Source organism: Drosophila erecta, unplaced genomic scaffold, assembly GCF_003286155.1.
Source record: "Drosophila erecta strain 14021-0224.00,06,07 unplaced genomic scaffold, DereRS2 tig00000055-arrow-pilon, whole genome shotgun sequence".
Taxonomy (NCBI): domain Eukaryota; kingdom Metazoa; phylum Arthropoda; class Insecta; order Diptera; family Drosophilidae; genus Drosophila; species Drosophila erecta.
In genome coordinates, this window is record NW_020825200.1 from 19670496 (window position 1) to 19693709 (window position 23214).

Genomic DNA, 23214 nt, shown 5'->3' on the forward strand with positions numbered 1-23214 from the left:
TTCCTAGTGCCAGGGTTATAAATCCTCTTTTTTATAGAGCCTGTGGGAAGTGTGGGTCCACGACTCACTTCCGGCGATAAGACCCGGAATGTGGATATATCCTTGGCAGGAAGTGGGACCTTACTTTGTCCAGCCCAGGCCTATCCGGTACCATTTTTTAGGTGATTACTCACAGACGTTCAGGGAGTTTTCAGTTGTGAATGTGTTGGATTGAATCGTTATGGAATACTATGATTTATGTTTCAGAGCCCATTAGTGGTGCTGCTCCCAGAGTGGCTCTTATTCAGAAAACCAACATAGAATTCGTGCGGCTGGGCCAAATCGTTTCCATAATGTGTCCTGCGCAGGGTTTTCCAGTGCCGGCTTTTAGGTGAGGTCCAACATTCGGGTAGTTTTCAATGCACTATAGTGTTCCTCTGCTAAGATGGTGCTTCTGACATTTTTAGAACCTATAAGCAGTACTGTGCCCAAAGTGGTATCTCTGGCGAAGTTCGATATGAAGACATATTCAGGTTCTTCAACCATGGCGCTTCTATGTCCGGCTCAAGGCTATCCTGTGCCTGTTTTTAGGTAATGTTTAGAAACAGAGTCAATATTCAGGCAGTTGTCAGGTGTTGGGTGTTAGAGCCTTCTTTAGTCGCATGCTGAAATCTCTTTGCAGAGCCGGTTTCTAGTACTGCTCCCAAGGTGCCGCCTCTTCAATCCCGACCTCTGGTGGTTCCTGGCCACACCGATCTCTCCATATTGTGCCCGGCTCAAGGCTATCCCGCCCCAAGTTTTAGGTCGGTGTAAAAAAGCACGAGCTTTTACATTTCCCCTCCTTGTAATCCCGCATTCAGACAGTTTGCAGCAATTACTTTCCCTAGACTTTGATAGCGTTGTAACTTTTGTAGAGCCCGTAAGCAGTAGTCCGCCCAAAATCAATGCTCTGTCCTATAAGCCCAATGTTGTGGAGTCCATGGCGGCCACCGCAATACTTTGTCCTGCGCAAGGCTATCCAGCTCCTAGTTTTAGGTGGGTGCCGCCTAAACCAACACCAGGCTTGGATTTCGATTTCCTTTTAAGTAGTACATAACAGTATATATACCAACATAATTCCAAGCAGAACCCGTCGGCGGAAAGGCTCCCACTCTGCTCTCTAATGACATAAAGCGCTCCTGGATCGAGCGGATGCTGTCCACCAATCTGGCTTTGTTCTGTCCCGCGCAGGCCTTTCCAGTGCCCGCCTTTAGGTTAGACTGAATTCCTTTAAGGCTTCGTTTAGTTTCGTAACTGCTTTGAAAATAAAATTGGGTAAAAAAATAATTAAACTGCAAATTGCGAGCTTAACTAGATTCGCCTCAGAGAAGAAGTAAGAATAAGCGAATGAATATATGTGGGCACTGTTGAGCCCTTAGACCAACATCAGGCTGCGATATCGATCCATGAAAGATACTTCACCATGAACTTCGCAGAGCCCATTTCGAGCACTGCGCCCAGAACCCCAGCCCTGGTTCAAAAACCTCTGGAACTGCTGGTAACGCACACCATATCGTTACTATGTCCCGCTCAGGGGTTTCCGGCCCCTAGTTTTCGGTAAGCGCAGCTCAAGAACTACAAAGGAGTCATGTAATTCTTTACTTCAGGTTGAGAGGGATTTGGAGCAGTTTACTAATCCGAGTTTGCCATATTAAACTTCATTTTAGTTTATTTCTACAAAGTCATACCTGGCTTACTGTGCTCAACAAATACCCCATAGCAAGATTCATCAGCAAGATTCAATCCCAGCATTCTTGCCAAGCCCACGATAGAGTATAGTGTTGCCATCATCCACAGAGCCCGTTTCGGCCAAGGCGCCCGTGCTCTCGGTGGACACCAAGTGGTCCGGCATAGAGCGTCACCGCGACATGGACATAGTGCTCCTTTGTCCCGCGCAGGCATATCCGGTGCCCATTAGCAGGTTAGCAGATTCTGGCGGCCCTTTTGGTAGCGTTGCAACGTGACATTAATTATGCATGAGAAGTGTGAACTGTTGCCCTCAGATTTGTTGCTTTGAAAGAGGGCACACGGGGCGGGGAGGTGGTGGTGCGAGGGGGCGGTGGGTCCATTCATAAAAATGCGCGCGCAAAGCAGACCACAAACAAAATAGGCCCAAACCCACACTCCCGCACGCTGAAAAGTAAGCTACGTAAACAAACCATAAACAGAGCGGCGGAAAGAGAGAGAGTGGGAGAGGGAGAGAGGGAGAGAGAGAGGGAGAGAATCGGTACACATGGCTGTGCATGTGTGGGTGCTTCCCCTTTCCCTTTTCGTTGTGCACTGGTGTGGGTGAGCAGTTGACCACTGCGCATGCTTGGCATCCACAAAAATTTCCCAAACAATTACCCCTCCCAAGCTGGCGTGGATCGCATGTGTCTCGCTCGCACACCGGTTTATGAATGAACGCACGTTTGTGGGTCAACAACCGTTGGTTTGTGCCACTTTCTTAAGGTCGAATGACATTGAGAAGGGGGCGGAGTGGGCGCTGGCAACCTCCACTTGTTGCGCGCCCAGCTGTTTCTGTATGGGCCGTGATTTTGCGCATGTCCGTGGCCTTAACTTTGACTAAAAGGAAATATGCATTAGTTATCCACCTCTGCTTTACACTTAGTAGCTAAAGTTTTTCCGCGCCATTCGGGTCAGGTTCACGACCTCGTGGGGTCACGTCCACTGCCTAAGTGAAAGTTTGTTGCTTCGCATAAAACGGAAAGTATTTGTGTACTTTCGTCGATCCCCAAGCACATTCAGTCAGTTTATTGTTTGCGTTTAGCTAATTAATGGGTGACTGCATTCACAGAGCCCGTTGGCGCCAAGGCCCCCACCTTTTCCCTCGAGTACAAGCTCATCGAGGTGCAAAAGTCAAAGGGCACGGCGTTTGCCCTGCTTTGCCAGGCCCAAGCTTTTCCAGTGCCCATCGTTAGGTAAGCCCACATTCAGACAGTTAGTGAGTTACTAGTAGTACGAAGTTTGTAACACAACTTATTTATTATTCAAATTTTAAAACTTCTCAGAGCCCATTGGCTCCAAGGCTCCGTCGGTTCCAACAGGGGTCATGGTCTTTCAACAACAGGTTCCACTGCTCTCCACTTTTGCCATGCTTTGCCAGGCTCAGGCATTTCCGGTGCCCATTTTTAGGTATAATACAGAATATATACGACCCGATATTGTAACTTTTTGGCATTTAAATGTGCTCAACTTTAACTTAGAAATTGAAATATAGACTGAAACCCTATATTCACTTTGGTAAACCCAAACATTCAGTCAGTTTTAATTTTTTGCATTTTCTCGCCTAATTAATGCATTTTTGACCCTTCAGAGCCTGTGGGATTTAAGGCGCCAAGTTTTCCTAGTGTAGCTTCAACATTCACCATACAGTCGCCCCAAAATATCGAACTGGCCCTAACTTGCGAAGCCCAATCCTATCCCGTGCCCATATTTAGGTAATTGGATTCAACCCAACGCTGCCCAACTGGTTCTGTTAAGGTTATAAAAATTAAGGCTAAGGACAAATGACATTTATTTATTATAGAGCCCGTTGGAGCGAAAGCTCCGACCTTTTCGAGTGACTCCAAGGGCAGTATCTTCGAGCGGTCGATTAAGGCCAGCTTTGCGCTATTGTGCCAGGCTCAGGCGTTTCCCGTCCCTATCATTAGGCAAGTTTCAGTAGGTTAACCCAGTTTGAATACGTTGCAGAGCCCATTGGTTCCCGAGCTCCATCCTTCTCCTCCGACTACAACTCCTACTCCTATGCCCGCGCTGTGGACCAGAGTTTTGCGATGCTTTGCCAGGCTCAGGCCTATCCAGTGCCCATAATGAGGTTAGCTTTGAGCCCGGCGTAAATCAGACAGTTTTCTTAGAGATTAGTCACTTATAATTGGACAATATTGCTTGCAGAGCCCATCGGCGCCAGAGCTCCCACCTTTTCCACCGACTCCAATTCGTTTTCCTACACACGCTCTGTGGGTCAGAGTTTTGCCCTGCTCTGCCAGGCTCAGGCCTATCCGGTTCCCATTATGAGGTTAGATATTAACTATTGAGCATCGGGCAGTTTTCCCATATACCAACCGTTACAATTAAAGTCCCAATCATTGCTTTCATAACCCATTGGCGCCAGGGCTCCCACGTTTTCAACGGATTCAATTGTATTTTCTTATATTCGGCCAGTGGGTCAGAGCTTTGCTCTACTTTGTCAGGCTCAGGCCTATCCAGTTCCCGCCATGAGGTACTGACACACCTAAACCCGCACCCACTCAGGCAGTTTAACAATCGTCCCTCAAAACTCTCCTAAGTCTTGATTCCAACTTTCAGAGCCCGTGGGCTCCAAAGCTCCCACCTTTGCTACGGCTTCAAAGATTTCCAGCACACTGGGCTCAAGCTCGAGCGATATTGTGCTACTCTGCCAGGCTCAGGCTTTTCCGGTTCCCTATACACGGTAATTCCAATTCAGGCAGTTAAGAAGGCTCTTCTCGTTTTTCACCAGAACCCGTTAGTGCCAAGGGACCAACCTTTGCTTCCGACATGAAAAGCTATACATTTGTGCGTTACTTTGGTCAGAGTTTCGCGTTACTCTGCCAGGCACAGGCGTACCCAGTGCCCCTGATAAGGTAGCCCATAGACATAACACTAGGCATAAGACTAAGAAATCTAAAAGCCCCATGAGAAACATATTGTTATTCTTTTTGTAGAGCCAGTTGGCGCCAAAGCTCCCACATTTTCTGGCGAGTCCAAGAGTTTCACGTTTGTCAAAGAGATATCTACTAGTTTCGCCCTTCTGTGCCAGGCGCAGGCTTTTCCAGTACCCATTATCAGGTTAGTCCAGCATTTGGGCGTTTCCTATTAGACAGGGGGGCAACTTTATGTAAGTGCTATTCATTTTCAGAGCCCGTGGGCAGTGTTTCCCCCAAAATATCCGGTGATCGGCTGCAGGAAATTACAAAGTCGGCGACTGCTGACTTGGCCATATTGTGCCTGGGGCAATCGTTTCCCACCCCCGCATTTAGGTAATGAAGGCCAACTATCGGAGTCAACAGCAGTCCGAAATGGGAACTCACAGAATTAGGATTTATTTCAGAACTAGCTCCCACAGTATCGGGAGATTGCTTAGGCCATTTTATGAAAGAAGGGTTGTTGGACAGGGGTATCCACTACGTAGCTTACTAGGCCCCCATTACTAGGTCGAGGATAGGTTCCCCCAAGTCCCCAAAAGTGGTGCACAGAATGAGCAGGTACAATAAAATATAAAATATATTGGTTATGAAGGTAAGTAAGATCCGTCACCAGACTTCGGAAAGGTAAGTAGTTCGTCTTACACGAATTCTCTTCACCAAATAGACTGACTCACTCTGTGCCCACTTAATCCCGATGCCAACCATCACCCCAGAGTTCCCTACTAACACTACGTTCTCGTTCCAGATGGTATAAGTTCATCGAAGGAACAACCCGTAAACAAGCTGTAGTGCTAAATGACCGAGTGAAGCAGGTCTCCGGCACGCTCATTATCAAGGACGCAGTGGTCGAGGACTCCGGCAAATACCTGTGCGTGGTGAACAATTCCGTGGGAGGCGAGAGCGTTGAGACCGTGCTTACCGTCACTGCTCCCTTGTCCGCTAAGATCGACCCCCCCACTCAGACAGTGGACTTCGGACGCCCCGCCGTATTCACCTGCCAGTACACTGGAAATCCCATCAAGACCGTCAGCTGGATGAAGGACGGCAAGGCCATCGGACACAGCGAACCCGTCCTGCGCATCGAATCCGTGAAGAAGGAGGACAAGGGCATGTACCAGTGCTTCGTAAGGAACGACCAGGAATCTGCCGAGGCCAGTGCTGAGCTGAAGCTTGGAGGCCGTTTCGATCCTCCCGTCATCCGACAGGCCTTCCAGGAAGAGACCATGGAACCTGGACCAAGTGTGTTCCTCAAGTGCGTCGCCGGCGGAAACCCCACGCCCGAAATTTCCTGGGAACTCGACGGAAAGAAAATCGCCAACAACGACCGCTATCAGGTCGGACAGTATGTGACGGTCAACGGGGATGTGGTTTCCTATCTGAACATAACCTCGGTTCACGCCAACGATGGCGGCCTCTACAAGTGCATAGCCAAGAGCAAAGTGGGCGTGGCTGAACACTCGGCCAAGTTAAACGTATATGGACTGCCCTACATCCGGCAAATGGAGAAGAAGGCGATTGTTGCAGGCGAAACTTTGATGGTCACCTGTCCTGTAGCTGGCTACCCCATCGATTCTATTGTCTGGGAGCGGGGTGAGTACCGATTTGAATCAACAGGGATCCTTCAGTTTGCCTTCATGAAACTTTCATTCTTTCGTTAGATAACCGTGCCCTGCCCATCAACCGCAAACAGAAGGTCTTCCCCAACGGAACGCTGATAATCGAGAATGTGGAACGGAACTCGGACCAAGCGACCTACACTTGTGTGGCCAAGAATCAGGAAGGATACTCCGCTCGAGGATCCCTGGAAGTGCAAGTCATGGGTAATTTGAAAATGCTTATTTTTCCAGAGAATGCTCTGGTCGAACCTATTGTTTTGGGTGGGTCTAAAATTTTCAGCCTCGTCGTTGGTCGTTCGTTCTTCTCTCAATCGAATCCCCAACCTCTCGCTCAGTTCCACCGCAGGTCGTACCCTTTGATTTTGGTGAGGAAACCATCAACATGAACGACATGGTCTCGGCCACGTGCACAGTGAACAAGGGCGACACTCCCCTGGAGTTGTACTGGACAACGGCTCCGGATCCTACGACGGGAGTGGGTCGCCTGATGTCCAACGACGGCATCCTGATCACAAAGACGACGCAGCGCATCAGCATGCTGAGCATAGAGTCCGTGCATGCTCGCCATCGGGCGAACTACACGTGTGTGGCCAGGAATGCGGCCGGGGTCATCTACCACACGGCAGAGCTGCGCGTCAACGGTTCGCTTAGGCCCTCTTCGATTCGTAGATCGTAGATACATTAGTTCCTTGGATTTTGAGTTCTGTTTTCTTGACCCTCCTCGCTTCCTCGCCCTCCTCCGCAGTTCTGCCCCAGATCGTGCCCTTCGACTTCGGCGAGGAGACCGTCAACGAACTGGACATGGTCTCAGCCTCCTGTACGGTCAACAAGGGCGACCTGCCCATCGACGTGGCCTGGACGAAGAACGGCGGCCGAGTGTACACCAACGATGGTATTGTGGTCACTAAGACCAGTACCCGCATGAGTGTCCTGAGCATTGAGTCTGCCAGGGCGCGGCATGCCGGGAACTACTCCTGCGTGGCCACCAATAATGCAGGCGAAACTCGGCAATGGGCAGTCCTGGCCGTCAATGGTTAATAGCCTCGAATAGATCGATTTGATTTTCCTTGGTTCTCTTCTGTTAACCCAACCCCATCCCAGTCTTACCCCAGGTCGTGCCCTTTGACTTTGGCGAGGAGAGCATCAACGAGCTGGACATGGTCTCGGCCTCCTGTACGGTGAACAAGGGCGATCTGCCCGTGGATATCTACTGGACAAAGAACGGCGGTCGGGTCTACACCAACGATGGTCTAATTGTGACCAGGAACAGCCAGCGCCTGAGTGTCCTGAGCATTGAATCCGTGCGAGCACGCCATGCGGGGAACTACTCCTGCGTGGCGACCAACAACGCGGGGGCCATAATCCAGTCCGCCATGCTAGCAGTCAATGGTTATTGTTCAGCAGATAAGGAGCAAATTTCTTAAGTTTTTCCTGTCATCTTTTGCTTTTTGCCTTCCCTTCCCGGCTCAACCAGTCCTGCCACAAATAATGCCCTTCGATTTCGGCGAGGATGTGATCAACGAACTAGACATGGTGTCCGCTTATTGCACCGTGAACCGGGGGGATCTGCCCGTCGACATAGCCTGGACCAAGAACGGCGGTCGTGTTTACACCAACGATGGTCTGATAGTCACCCGGAACAGTCAACGTATCAGCGTTTTGAGCATCGAATCCGTCAGGGCTCGGCATGCTGGGAATTACTCCTGCGTGGCCACCAACAATGCGGGCGAGACCAGGCAGTCAGCCATCCTGGCTGTTAATGGTTAATCCCTGTTGATCTCTTAAGATTTGCTTTTGGTTTTTGCGTCTTTTTTCGTCATTACCCATTTCCCTTCCTCCTTTGTTCCCTCCATGCCATGCAGTTCCACCTTCGATAGCGCCGTTCTCCTTCGGCGATGATCCTGTGAACACGGGCGAGAATGCCGGAGTGCAGTGCATGGTCCAGAAGGGCGATGTGCCAATCACCATCAAGTGGACGCTAAACTCGCGGCCGATCATCAACGGCGAGGAGGGAATCACCATATTGAAACTGTCCCCAAGGACAAGCGTTTTGAACATAGCCGCCGTGGAGCAGGATCATCGCGGGGTCTTCAAGTGCATAGCCGAAAATAAGGCAGGGTCTAGTTTCACCGCATCGGAGCTCAAAGTCAACGGTACACGGACCCAGGGACCTCACTCCAAGCTCCATTATTACTATTTTTATTATAATTTTACTTACTTTTATTGCCTTAAACCTTTTCAAATCTGTAGTACCTCCCCATGTGCTGCCCTTCAGTTTTGGCAGCGAAGTCTTTAACATGGGCGATGTTTTGAGCATCACTTGTGTTGTCCTCAAGGGGGACCTACCCCTGAAAATCCACTGGACTTTGAATGGTGAGCGTGTGGCAACCGGTGTGGATGGATTCACAGTAATGCAGTTGAATCAGCGTACCAGCTACCTAAGTGCGGATGCACTGGGTGCCAAGCATAGGGGCTCCTACAGCTGTGTGGCTCAAAATCAGGCGGGTCAAGCGATTTACTCCGCTGAGCTGCAAGTGAATGGTTGGTGAAACTCCCTGTTGGATCTGTCTATATATGCGCCTGTAAAGTTGCTTCCTACTAACACGATCCTGGTTTATTTGGTGGTTGAGCGCCTTGTCTACGTCTCGATCTAAAATGGATTTCCTCCTCGTAGTTGCACCACAGATCAGCCCCTTTTCCTTTGGTGATGAGCCCCTTAATCGCGGGGAAGTGGCCAGTGTAAACTGTGTGGTACCCAAAGGGGACTTGCCACTAGACATCTACTGGACGCTAAACTCCGCACTCATTGTGAATGGTGAAATGGGATTCACGTTGGTGCGGCTGAATAAGCGCACCAGTTCGCTGAATGTTGACTCCTTGGAAGCTGTCCATCGGGGTAGCTACAAGTGCATAGCTAACAATTCAGCGGGATATGCTGAATACGTTTCCACACTAGATGTGAACGGTTTGTTCGACTTTATCACTATCAATAGTGTTTAGTTTTTATTTGATTTTAGCTTTTTATTACTTTACTTTTGATTGTCTCCACCTCGTCTCCACTTTTAAAGTTCCTCCCCAAATCCAAGCATTTGACTTTGGTTCTGAGCCAGCCAATACAGGTGAAATCGCGGGTGGCTTTTGTATGGTCCCCAAGGGCGACCTGCCAATGGAGATCCGTTGGACCTTGAATTCGGCACCCATCATCACCGGTGAACACGGATTCTCCCTGTCGCGCCTTAATCCGCGTACCAGCTCCTTGAGCATCGACTCCCTTGAGGCCAGGCATCGCGGACTGTACCGATGTATTGCCTCCAACAAGGCGGGAAGCGCTGAATACAGCGCTGAATTGCACGTGAATGGTTATTACTCAAAGCATACTCATCGTTCAACGCTTTTATTTTAAATTCTTTTTGTTTGAGTTTTAATTTACCATTTATTTCCTGTCCATTTAGTGCCGCCCCAGGTTTTGCCCTTTAGTTTCGGCGAATCAGCCGCCGATGTCGGCGATATTGCCAGTGCCAACTGTGTGGTGCCCAAGGGAGATCTGCCCCTGGAGATTCGCTGGTCCCTCAACTCCGCTCCAATCATTAACGGCGAAAACGGGTTTACCTTGATGCGTCTGAATAAGCGCACGAGTCTGTTAAACATTGATTCCCTAAATGCTTTCCATCGCGGTGTCTACAAGTGCATAGCCACAAATCCGGCGGGGACCAGCGAATATGTAGCTGAACTGCAAGTGAATGGTTTGTCCACACAAGAAATATTGAATAAGGAGAATTAAGAGCACGCTTTCTATCTATATTGTTTTGACTTAGTATTGCTTGTGGTGTTTGGTGTTGGAGCAGTCTACAAATCAGAAGAATTAGCATCAAGAAGTATCCTAGCTGTTTTGGCATTATGGTAGAGCAAATACTAGCGAGTTCTCTATGCCTATTTGGCTGTAGTGCCACCGCAGGTTATGCCCTTTGTTTTTGGGGAGGAACCCTCAAACTACGGAGACAGCACCGCGGTCCAATGTATGGTCTTCAAGGGCGACACCCCTCTCCAGCTGCACTGGACTCTGAATGGACAGCCGATAACGAACGAGCACGTCGGAATACGCATCATCAAAATGTCCCCCAAGCTGAGTTCCTTGAGCATCGACGCCATCAATGGCCAACATCGGGGCCTGTTCAAATGTATAGCCACCAATGCGGCGGGGACTTCCGAGCAGAGTGCTGAATTGGTGGTCAATGGTTAATATCCCAACAAGGAAGTGGCTCTTAAGTTATGTCTTTATTTCTTCTCCTCCTCCCCCCTCCTCGCCATCACTCCTGTCCCGCCAACTATTCGATCCAGTGCCTCCTCAAATTCGACCCTTTGACTTCGGCGACGAGGCATCCAACTCGGGCGAAACCATGGGCATTCAGTGCACGGCCATCAAGGGCGATCTGCCCATCAATATTACCTGGGCTCTCAACAATCACACCCTCAACAGTGGTGACCTAGACGTGGTCATCGGCCGAATGTCCAGCAAGTCGAGCACCCTGAACATCGACTACATAGCCGCCGAGCACCGTGGGGTCTACACCTGTCTGGCTCGCAATGAGGCGGGCGAGAGCAGCTACAGCGCGGAGTTGCAAGTCAACGGTTACTGCCCCTCGATTTAATCGCAGTAGACACATTATTTTGGTTTACTTTTCGATTTCGACTTTTTCGATTTTAAGTGATATCCCCCATCTATCCCAGTCCTGCCCAGCATCCATCCGTTTAGCTTCGATGCGGAGGCCAACGAGGGCGACAGCGTTCAGTTGACCTGCCACGTGGCCAAGGGCGATTTGCCACTGAGGATCCGCTGGACCCACAATGGCCTGCCCCTCTTCACGCACCTTGGCGTGATGGCCAGCAAGATCGGGGAACGGATTAGCCTGCTCACGGTAGAATCTGTCAAGGCCGCCAATTCTGGAAACTATAGCTGCGTGGCCAGCAACAATGCGGGGAACGTGAGCTCAAGCGCCGAGCTGCTCGTCAATGGTTACCCACTAACATTCGTAGTCTTAGATTAGTGTTCTGTTGATTGAGATCATTTTAAACCCACCACCGTCCCACTCACTTCCCAGTTCTGCCCCAAATTGTGCCATTCGCCTACGAGGATCTGATCAATATGGGCGACTCGGTGGATTTGTTTTGCCAAATCCAAAAAGGCGACCGACCCATCAAGGTGCACTGGAGTTTCGAGCGCAGCGCTGGAGATTACGGCTCCGATCAGGTGCAGCCCCAGATGCGAACGAATCGCATCAGCGACAAGACGAGCATGATCTCCATTCCGAGTGCCACTCCCGCCCACACCGGCCGGTACACCTGCATAGCCAGTAATAGCGCTGGAACTACAACATATAGCGTTGATCTGACAGTGAACGGTACTGAAGTTGATTGCCATGGCTTAGTTCTAGTGGTTGCGGTTACTAAAGGCCTTGATACGTTGCTACTAATCCAACCCCATTTCTCTAACTGTCTATCTAACTGGGCGCGCGGGTTAACTGTGAACTTCTTTTGCATATGGGCCTCTCTCATTTGGACTGCATTTTCTATTCCCCAAGTGGCACCCAAGATAGCGTCCTTTGATTTCGGGGAGGAGCCTTTGAACTACGGAGAACCTGCGTCCGTGCAGTGCACTATTTTGGGCGGAGACCTGCCCATGAACGTCACCTGGCTGCTGAACAACGCCACCATTGATACTTTCCATGACATTTCCTTCTCGCGCATCGGGAAGCGGATCAATGTGCTCTCCATCGAGTCCGTGTCCGCTCACCACGCCGGATTCTATTCGTGTCACGCGCAGAACAAGGCCGGAGTCACGGCGCACTCGGCACGACTGATCGTGAATGGTTAGCCAAGCGAAGAGTCCGCCTCTTAGACCTAAGAACCTACACATCGCTTATGAGTTGTTTTTACTTAAGTTGATTTGAGTACCCTTTAACCCTATCTCAGCACTGCCAAAGATAAGTCCTTTTAACTTCGGCGAGGAGTCCATGAGCTACGGCGAGTTTGTGAATGTACAATGCACCATTTCGGGTGGGGATCTGCCCGTCAACATAACCTGGACCTTGAACAATAAGCCCTTCGAGGACTACCTTGAAATCTTGACCACCAAGCGCGGCAAACGCATCAATGAGTTGACAATCGAGGCGGTATCGGCCAAACATGCTGGCAACTATTCCTGCATTGCCGAAAATAGGGCTGGAGTCGCTAACCACACGGCCGAGCTGAAAGTCAATGGTTAATAGTCTTGAAATGTGTTAATTAACCTTTCATTTTTTCTTTCGTTTTTACCTCCCTAACCCCCCAACTAAATACCACAAAAAGTGGCTCCGAAAATTGCCCCATTCGATTTCGGAGATGAGCCCTCAAACTTTGGGGAATCGGCTAGTGTTCAGTGTCTGGTTACCTCGGGCGACTTCCCGGTTAGCTTTGCGTGGCTCTTCAACGGACGTGAGATCAATGACAACGTATACGATGTATCCATGGTCAAGCTGGGAAAAAAGATCAGCGCGTTGTCCATTGACATTGTCCGGGATCACCACGCTGGCAATTATACGTGTGTGGCAGTCAACCGTGCCACATCCGTTAACTTTACCGCCGAACTGGTGGTGAATGGTACTTTTAAAAGTTTGACAATCCGTTTTATGTACTTCCTCATTTTTCGATTTATTTATTCTTTAACACTACCCACTCTTCCACATTCCGCGAAGTGCCCCCAAAAATCGCACACTTCGATTTCGGCGACCATGCCGTAAACTTTGAGGAGTCCGTCTCCGTGAATTGCCTGATCTACTTGGGCGATCTGCCCATGGATATCACTTGGTTGTTCAACGGGGCCCACATAAACGCATATACTGGAGTGTCCATAGTCAAGGGTGGCAAAAAGGCCAGCATCCTGACCATCGATTCGGTGCACGCAGGACACGCAGGGAACTACACCTGCAAGGCTCGTAACGATGCGGATGCCGCAGAATACACGGCAGAGTTGATTGTGAATGGTATTGAGGGGGAATGGTATTTTGGATCAGATAGAGCTACATGTTATTGGTTCAATTATGATTTTAATCCCCACATCCTTTGATCCCCACAAGCACCACCGAAAATTGCGCCCTTCGACTTCGGGCAGTCGCCGTCGAACTTCGAGGACTCGGTTTCTGTGAACTGCCTGGTCACCTCCGGGGATCTGCCCATCGACATCGAGTGGTTGTTTGGCGGGGAGCCAATCAACTTTGCCACAGGCATTGCAATCCTAAGAGGGGGCAAGCGCACTAGTCTTCTGACCATAGATTCTGTGCATGCGGGTCACGCGGGGAACTACACCTGCAAGGCGAAGAACAAGGCATCGGGCAGCGAGTTCTCGGCGGCCCTGATTGTGAACGGTTGGCAGGGAAACCCTTGACCTAAAATGATTGTTTTGTTTTTGAAGTTCGGACTTTTGTTTTCCCTATCCCACCCTCTCAAGCTCCACCCAAGATCACTCCCTTCAGCTTTGGTGAAGAGCCCGCCAATGTTGAGGACTCCGTTTCGGTGACCTGCCTCATCTCCACTGGGGACTTACCCATCGACATTGAGTGGTTCTTCAACGAATACGGCATTAGTTCCTACTCGGGAATTTCGGTTATGAAGGGCGGAAAGCGGAATAGCGTCCTGAGCATCGACAGTGTCCAAGCCCGCCATGCGGGAAATTATAGTTGTCGGGCGAAGAATCATGCCGCTGCTGTTAACTACACCACCGACCTTATTGTGAACGGTAGATCCATTTAATGTAGTATTTAGATACATATTTCCATTTATTTTTCACTTTAAATTGACTTACTTTTGCCCCCCAAGTTCCCCCAAAGATAACGCCCTTTGACTTTGGAGATGAGCCAACCAACTTTGAGGATTCCGTATCAGTCACTTGCCTTATATCCAGCGGAGACTTACCCATCGATATTGAATGGTTCTTCAACGAGTACGGCATTAGCCACTATTCGGGAATTTCTGTTGTAAAGGGCGGCAAACGCAATAGTGTATTGAGTATCGACAGTGTCCAAGCCCGCCATGCGGGAAATTATAGTTGTCGGGCGAAGAATCATGCCGCTGCCGTGAACTACACCACCAGCCTGATTGTGAACGGTATATCTGTTAAGGGGTTTCTCAACTTGTGTTTGGTGTTTCGTATTATTTAGTAAGATTTTCGTTTGATTTATGTCTTTGTAACCCCAAAGTTCCCCCGAAAATCACACCCTTCGACTTTGGAGACGAGCCCACCAACGTCGAGGACTCGGTGTCGGTCACTTGTTTAATATCCAGCGGCGACTTGCCAATCGATATTGAGTGGTTTTTCAACGACTACGGCATAAGTTCCTACTCTGGCGTCACTGTGGTCAAGGGAGGGAAGCGCAGTAGTGTCCTGGGCATAGATAATGTCCAAGCCCGCCATGCGGGAAAGTATAGTTGTCGGGCGAAGAATCATGCAGCTGCAGTCAACTACACCTCCGATCTTGTAGTAAACGGTACAGCAAATCTTTAGGGGAAAACTTAAAATTAGGCTTACAAGACTTAAGTTCCTTTAGTTATTATCACACTCCAATCCCTTCAGTTCCCCCCAAAATCACACCCTTCACCTTTGGCGAGGATCCCACCAATGTGGAGGACTCAGTCTCTGTGACTTGCTTGATATCCAGCGGAGACTTGCCCATCGACATAGAGTGGCTATTTAATGACTTCGGAATCAGCTCGTATTCGGGAATGACTGTCCTCAGAGGTGGAAAAAGAACCAGCATGCTGACCATAGACAATGTCCATGCTCGTCATGCGGGAAAGTACAGTTGCCGCGCAAAGAACCACGCAGCAGCGGTCAACTACACCACTGAGTTGATTGTGAATGGTACACTAATTAGTTGGGCTTAGATTAGCTTATTGTTTTGTGTATTCTTGCGTATTTATCAACACTTTGGTTAACCCATAGTTCCTCCAAAAATCACTCCCTTCACCTTCGGCGATGAACCTACTAATGTGGAGGATTCGGTTTCGGTGACCTGCCTGATCTCCAGCGGAGACCTGCCCATCGACATAGAGTGGCTGTTTAATGACTACGGGATTAGCTCCTTCTCCGGCATGACCGTCTACAGAGGCGGAAAGAGAACGAGCATGCTGACCATAGACAATGTCCATGCTCGTCACGCGGGGAAATACAGTTGTCGAGCGAGGAACCATGCCTCTGTGGTTAATTTCACAACCGAACTGATTGTGAATGGTACACGTGTGCTACTAAATTCAATAGAATAGCGTTTATTTTTCTTAAAGTTTACTTTCTGTTCTCCCCCCGCCGTTTTGCACTCAACTCACACAAAAGCCCCACCGAAGCTAGCTCCTTTTGACTTTGGTGACTCCCCTGCCAACTTCGAGGACTCCGTTTCGGTGAGCTGCCTCGTTTCCTCTGGTGATCTGCCCATCGACATCGAGTGGCTGTTCAACGAGGAGTCCATTAACTACGCCTCGGGCATCGCTGTGCTGCGAGGTGGCAAAAGGACCAGTGTACTTACGATAGATTCCGTTCATGCTGGACATGCGGGGAACTACAGCTGCAAGGCCAAGAACAAGGCGGCCAGCAGTGAATACTCGGCGGCTCTAGTTGTCAATGGTCATTGGGTTATAGTTGTAAAAATTCGTAGCTGATTGCCACCTTCATTTAAGTCTATCGTTTATTTCCTCCCATAAAACCAAACTAAGTTCCACCCAAAATTACGCCCTTCGACTTCGGTGACGCTCCGACGAATGTGGAGGACTCCGTTTCTGTTATGTGTCTCATTGCCAATGGGGATTTACCCATCGACATCGAGTGGTTCTTTAACGACTACGGAATTAGTTCGTACTCCGGCATAAATGTAGTTAAAGGTGGAAAGAGGAACAGCGTGCTAAGTATTGATAGTGTCCAAGCTCGCCATGCCGGAAAGTATAGTTGCCGGGCTAAGAACCACGCTGCTGCTGTGAATTATACCACCGAACTAATAGTGAATGGTACACCTACAAGCTTCTTAAGTTCGCTCTAAGTACTAGATTGATATTTATTTTCAAGTAATTTTTATTAAAAGCCACCTTTACTCCAAAGTTCCTCCGAAAATCACGCCCTTTGACTTCGGAGACGAACCCACCAATGTTGAGGACTCCGTTTCGGTGACTTGTCTAATCTCCTCCGGCGATTTGCCCATTGATATCGAGTGGTTCTTCAACGACTACGGAATTAGCTCCTACTCCGGTATAAACGTGGTCAAGGGTGGCAAGAGAAACAGTATGCTGAGCATCGATAGTGTGCAGGCTAGGCATGCGGGAAAGTATAGTTGTCGGGCAAAGAACCACGCGGCAGCCGTCAACTACACCACTGAACTCATAGTTAATGGTACTGATGGAGACTTTCCCACGGAGCGCACCCTGTGATTTTTATAATTATTGTTTTATTTCGTAGTTTTGTTTTAAGAACCCAAGCTTATTGTAGCTTTCCCTATCTATGTCACTAGTTGCCCCCAAAATTGCACACTTTGACTTTGGCGAAGTGGCGGCGAATTTTGAGGATTCGGTTTCCGTGAACTGCCTGGTCAGTTCCGGTGACCTGCCACTCGACATCGAGTGGATGTTTAACGACTACCCCATCAACCACTACTCGGGCATATCCACCTCCAAGATGGGAAAGCGCCTGAGTGTGCTGATGATCGATGCCGTGAGTGCCCGCCACGTGGGCAACTACACCTGCAAGGCCAGGAATCTGTGGGCATCGGCTGTCTACACGGCCCAGTTGACAGTTAATGGTACTTCCCTGCGAAGTCAGAGCTTCTGTACAGCACTTCAGTGTCCTTCTGGTTTAGTTAGTTTCTATTTGTACACCCACTCCTGTTTTCCCACACACAGTACGCATATACAGACTGCATGTTTGCTTTGGCTTTTGTGTCTTGGCTTTTGTAGCTAGTTGTAAGGTTTTTAACTGGGGATCTGCAAAGATCAAAGAACATGACCCATAGATGTACTATACCCTTCGATTGCTCACCTCTTCCCAAGTACCGCCCCATATCAGTCCCTTTGAGTTCGGGGATGAGCCAGCCAATTTCGGGGACTCGGTGACCGTGCAATGCACCATTTCGAAGGGCGATCAGCCCGTGGACATCACCTGGTTGTTCAATGACTATGCCATCAACGAGTATCACGGGGTCACCACCTCGAAAATCGGCAAGAAGGTCAATGTGCTGACCATTGATTCGGTAAATGGCAACAATGCCGGGAACTATACGTGCCGGGCCAGAAACAAGGCCCAAATGGTGGAGTACACTGCAGCGCTGATTGTCAACGGTGGGCTAGAGATCCAAATCCATATGCATATGCCGTAGATAGAGATCACCTTATTTGTCTTCATTTTTGGTCCTTTGTTGTTCGTTGAGTTGACTGCTTTTGTTTTGTGTATCCCGCAAGTTCTGCCACAAATCACGCCCTTTGCCACCGGCTCGCAGCCCACCCATCTGGGCCAATATATAACGTACCAGTGTACCCTGACGGAGGGCGACCTGCCCCTCAACATCCGTTGGACGTTTAACAACCAGCCGCTCTTCAATGACGATGACCAGGACATCCTCATAGCGAAGATGGGTCGTCGCAGTAGTGTCCTGACCATCGAGAGCGTGGCTGATCGTCACGCGGGCAACTACAGTTGCCACGGGGAAAATGCCGCCGGCCGGGCCACCTACAGCACCCAGCTGCGTGTGATAGGTCCTCATCCCAGAGTCGTAGTCTTAAGAGCAGCTTACGTTGATGCGGTTATGTTTTAATTTGATGCACCTTTTGTTTTACCATCTCACCACATCACCGAAACGCAAACGCACATCCAGTTCTTCCGCGCATCATACCCTTCGCCTTCGAGGAGGGCCCTGCCCAGGTGGGTCAGTACCTGACGCTCCACTGCTCCGTGCCTGGCGGAGATCTGCCCCTGAATGTCGACTGGACGCTGGATGGTCAGCCAATCTCGGAGGATCTGGGAATTACCACGGCCCGCGTGGGTCGTCGTGGAAGTGTGCTAACCATCGAAGCCGTGGAGGCCTCCCATGCGGGCAATTTCACCTGCCACGCCCGCAACTTGGCGGGCCATCAGCAGTTCACCACGCCGCTGAACGTCTACGGTTAGGAATTCTCCGGGATTGGTTCGCTCGAGTAGCTTCTTTGTGGCCTTTCTGAGTACTAACCCAGCGTCGCTGCATGACCGTCTGTCTCTGCTGCTGCCTGACCTATTTTTCCATTTCTCTGACCGACTTAGACCTCTTTGGTCCAACCTCTCACCGACTCAGACCACTTTGGCCTAACCTCTGACCTCTTAGACCTCACTCCTCTTCGGAATGGCCTGATGCACATCCACACTGAAAGCTTGCATGTATGACACCCAGACTGCACTGAACTGTTCTGACCAGAATGGGTTAGGTTTCCAAGATACAAAAACTACAGAAGGGGCTTAGAAGATAATTGAGTTAGAAATCTTTAAAGTGCCCCTTAAAAGATACATAGATGTTATAGATAGATAAAGGAAGTTGTAAAAATCGTGGGAATGAGATGAGGCCCTTCGTCAAACGAATTATATTTTATGTTTAACTTTTATTTCTCCATTTTTTGGCGGATTCACCCAACACAGTGCCCCCCAAACTGGCTCCCCTGCCCGTGAACTCGCCCCTGTACGTGGGCGACTACTACCAGTTGACCTGCGCGGTGGTGCACGGCGACGCACCCTTCAACATTACCTGGTACTACAACAACGAGCCCGCCGGAGACTTGGCCGGGGTCACCATCCTGATGCACGGCCGGCGCAGCAGCTCGCTGAACATCGAGAGCGTGGGGGGTGACCACGCGGGCAACTACACCTGCAAGGGCGCCAACCGGGCGGGCGAAACCACGGCAGAGACCCACCTGAGCGTCAAGGGTTTGTTCGAACTACTTCTAAGGAATCGCTAGCGGGGGTCCTAGACTTCTAGAATAGGACCACAGCATCTGTAAATCCCCACTCTCTGTCTGGTGTTGGTACTGCAAAGCACGAACCTGTATTACCTGTATTATACAACTCGAGTTGGGGGTTCTCGTAGTACATGCCTCCGAACTTCCCTCGCTGTACAGTGTGTTGATCCCTTGCACGGCTTTCTTATCACCCGGTCCCAGAGCTGCCCCAGGTCGATCAGTTCCACTTCAATGCCAATGGGGTGAATGGCGGCCAGGCGGTCCGCGTCATGTGCATGGTCTCCTCCGGCGACCTGCCCATCGACATCTACTGGCTGAAGGATGGACAGCCCCTGCTTCGTTCCATCTACCACAAGATCGACGAATACACCCTGATCCTGTCGCTGCGCCAGACCACCATTGGTGACTCCGGCAACTACACGTGCGTGGCCAGCAACGCGGCGGGAGTGGCCAGTCGCTGGTCCATCCTGAAAGTGAAGGGTACTCCGCTGTGTACATAGCCTTAGTTGTGTCTTTTATGTTTGTACAAAGTTTATCTCCTCAGAGTCCACCCAAAAAAAAAAAAAATTAAATTCATGTAAATTTAAAGCGTGGTAGTTCTGGAGTTAGAGGACTAGATTCTTTTCTTTTAAACACTTACCCAAAAGGACTGTCTTTATATATTTGAGGATGTTATTTTCATTATTATATGGGCAGACTCCAGTGATCAAATCATATCATAATCATATCAATTTAATCATGTTCAGTTTGAAAGACTGGCCTTTCATCTATGGAGACTCCCATCTTCCCATGAAAGACTCACCTTATGGCATCTAATAATGGCGCTCCTTCCTGTCCCCCAAAAACATCCCAAGAACCACCCGTGCTCTCTCCGCTGCTGCTGTCCGCCTCCGTTTGCGATGTCGGCGACTACGTGCAACTCACCTGCATTGCCAGCCGGGGGGCCACGCCCATTCTGTTCGAGTGGTGGCTAGATGGGCGGCAGGTGCATGATGACGGCAACGAGGACGTCACGCAGGCCACGGTGGGAGAACACACCAGCCTGCTGCTGATCAGCAGGGCGGGGGAGGGGCATGCGGGGAACTACAGTTGCCGGGCGATCAACCAGGTGGGCGTGGCCGAACGCCGGACCAGACTAACTGTGAATGGTAAATGGGCGGTAATTCCACCTTACTTTGGACTTCTCTTGCTGCAGCTAATCCAGTTCTTCTCGACTTCTCTGAATTATTCAATTTTCCGCATCCGTAGGCCAAAGACCAAGTTGAACAAAGTCGATCGAGGTCTATAAGTTTGTGTAAATATGTGAAGTTACAACTCTGCAATCTGCAATCAACGCTATCAGTAAAGCTACCAACGTCGGGCAAAGTTAGCCAGATCTAACCTAGGTCCCACTGTCTATCAGCCTATCGAATGTTATCCATAAATGTCAAAACAGCTCAGATCTGACCCTGCACACATACATGCACAGCAACACCCACACACAGCACTACTCGTACACTTAGCACTTTTCCGGAGAAAAGCTCGGAAATGCGACTCACAGCCGTCCATTTCGAATGACTCTAGCGGGTTATGGTTTCTATGTAAAATACAAGTTCACAGGGCTCATGCTCCAACACCGAATAAACCAATAACAGCAAGATCTACTATCCTAATCGCTTCTAATTGTCTACTTAACCCAAACTAAACATAATCAGAACTATGGAACCCAGTCCTCCAACCAACGAGACCGACTCTTTGCGCTTCCACAAACGTAAACGTATCTGTCCAGCTGAAAAATAACCCACATCCTAATCCCATCCTGCATTAAGTATCTTTATTTGTTAATTATTATTTACCTAGACCGTAAGACACAAAGCGAAGTCCGTTGGCAAGCAAACACAAAATGACAAAGAACATTTTTACAAGGACTTCGTTTTGCACTGATTGCATACTATTTAACCTTTAGTTTTGGTATAACATGAGTTTTATTAATGCCCACTTTCATTTGTCCTATTATAACCTTGGTTATTTGTGCTAATGTTTCTGTTGTAGTTTGGCCTTTTAAGTTAACCTCGAGTGTAAGCGATCGTGTGGAAATATCTTATTGTGTATTATAAGACTATGTTCAATCAACACCCAAACTCTTGCATTGAATGGGAAAGCATTAAAATATTTCCACATTATAAAGAAAACTGAAATGATAGCAAATTATTTTTCAAAAACTTTTATCACAAATATTGAGTCCTTAATACGATCATTTCACTTTGCTTGCAACTAAGTCCGTCCTTCCGCTTCCGCCGATACTCTTGACCATATTGCATGCAACGACCTATGCTAGGAACCACCACAGCCCAACTAACGTATTTTCTTTCCACAATCGCGTCCTCAAACCCGACCAACAGTACCTCCCAGATGGATCCTCGAGCCCACCGATAAGGCCTTCGCCCAGGGTTCCGATGCCAAGGTTGAATGCAAGGCCGATGGCTTCCCTAAGCCCCAAGTCACATGGAAGAAAGCAGTTGGTATGTACAAATGAGTAGTATCCCTGAAAAGACCACTCAAAATGACTTCCTTCCCAGGCGACACCCCCGGAGAGTACAAGGATCTGAAGAAAAGCGACAACATCCGCGTGGAAGAGGGCACTCTGCACGTGGACAACATCCAAAAGACCAACGAGGGCTACTATCTGTGCGAGGCCATCAATGGAATAGGCTCCGGACTCTCGGCAGTGATCATGATCAGCGTTCAGGCGCCTCCAGAGTTCACGGAGAAGCTGCGGAACCAGACCGCTCGACGAGGAGAACCCGCCGTACTCCAGTGCGAGGCGAAGGGCGAGAAGCCCATTGGCATCTTGTGGAACATGAACAACATGCGACTGGACCCCAAGAACGACAACCGCTACACCATTCGCGAGGAGATCCTTTCCACCGGAGTTATGTCCAGTCTGTCGATCAAGCGCACCGAGAGGTCCGACTCCGCCCTGTTCACCTGTGTCGCCACTAATGCCTTTGGTTCCGACGACGCCAGCATTAATATGATTGTCCAGGAAGTTCCAGAGATGCCCTATGCCTTGAAGGTGCTCGACAAGTCCGGCCGTTCCGTGCAGCTGAGCTGGGCCCAACCCTACGATGGCAACTCCCCTCTCGACAGGTACATCATTGAGTTCAAGCGTTCCCGTGCCTCCTGGAGCGAAATCGATCGCGTTATTGTGCCCGGACACACCACAGAAGCCCAGGTGCAGAAGCTCAGCCCCGCCACCACCTACAACATTCGCATTGTGGCCGAGAACGCCATCGGCACATCCCAATCCTCCGAGGCGGTGACCATCATTACGGCCGAAGAAGCGCCCTCCGGCAAGCCCCAGAACATCAAGGTAGAACCCGTGAACCAGACCACCATGCGCGTAACCTGGAAGCCACCACCACGCACCGAGTGGAACGGAGAGATCCTGGGCTACTACGTCGGCTACAAGCTGTCCAACACTAACTCGTCCTATGTTTTCGAGACCATCAACTTCATCACCGAGGAGGGCAAGGAGCACAACCTGGAACTGCAGAACCTGCGCGTCTACACCCAGTACTCTGTGGTGATCCAGGCCTTCAACAAGATCGGAGCGGGCCCACTGAGCGAGGAGGAGAAGCAGTTCACAGCCGAGGGCACGCCCAGCCAGCCACCAAGTGACACCGCCTGCACAACCTTGACCTCCCAGACCATCCGCGTCGGATGGGTGAGCCCGCCCCTGGAGTCCGCCAACGGAGTGATCAAGACATATAAGGTTGTCTATGCCCCCAGTGACGAGTGGTATGGTAAGTAGATTCAAGTCTAATTGGGAACTACCACCACTGAATTGGCAGAGAGTAATGTTCATAGAGACAATCGTTTTGAGCATTATTCAATTTTTTGCTTTTTTACTGGGAATCAGTACACTTATATGATAATTTTTGCAT

At 49.6% G+C, this 23214-nt stretch overlaps 3 protein-coding genes across 19 annotated transcripts in view; all 3 read left to right on the top strand.

Moving 5' to 3' along the window:
* LOC6543211 (Down syndrome cell adhesion molecule-like protein Dscam2) overlaps nt 1-23214 on the top strand; it is a 61293-nt gene that overhangs the window by 26961 nt on the left and 11118 nt on the right. For 7 of the 17 annotated variants that reach the window (XM_026979555.1, XM_026979563.1, XM_026979554.1 and 4 more), the window contains 5 exons: nt 5431-6275; nt 6344-6505; nt 11401-11700; nt 21670-21789; nt 21847-23073. In XM_026979555.1, coding sequence (XP_026835356.1) covers nt 5431-6275; nt 6344-6505; nt 11401-11700; nt 21670-21789; nt 21847-23073 — 2654 coding nt within the window. Of the gene's footprint in view, nt 1-661; nt 783-3912; nt 4037-4509; nt 4623-5430; nt 6276-6343; nt 6506-9753; nt 10045-11400; nt 11701-13447; nt 14073-16418; nt 16707-18180; nt 18469-18971; nt 19257-21669; nt 21790-21846; nt 23074-23214 lie in introns of those variants that run through there. The other 10 variants (XM_026979567.1, XM_026979561.1, XM_026979560.1 and 7 more) reach the window with 8 other exon arrangements.
* On the top strand, nt 10055-11383 carry LOC113564145 (Down syndrome cell adhesion molecule-like). The gene has a single exon (XM_026979573.1). It carries the CDS (start codon nt 10492-10494, stop codon nt 10948-10950), a length of 459 nt encoding a protein of 152 aa, XP_026835374.1. The 5' UTR covers nt 10055-10491; the 3' UTR covers nt 10951-11383.
* Nucleotides 12190-12915, top strand: LOC113564146 (Down syndrome cell adhesion molecule-like). Its single transcript, XM_026979574.1, has one exon. The coding sequence runs from the start codon at nt 12313-12315 to the stop codon at nt 12562-12564; it is 252 nt and encodes an 83-aa protein (XP_026835375.1). The 5' UTR covers nt 12190-12312; the 3' UTR covers nt 12565-12915.

Bases quoted from the DNA above. Each gene is read 5' to 3' on its own strand.
- LOC113564146 (XM_026979574.1), top strand. From the start codon at position 12,313: ATGAGCTACGGCGAGTTTGTGAATGTACAATGCACCATTTCGGGTGGG.
- LOC113564145 (XM_026979573.1), top strand. From the start codon at position 10,492: ATGCGGCGGGGACTTCCGAGCAGAGTGCTGAATTGGTGGTCAATGGTT.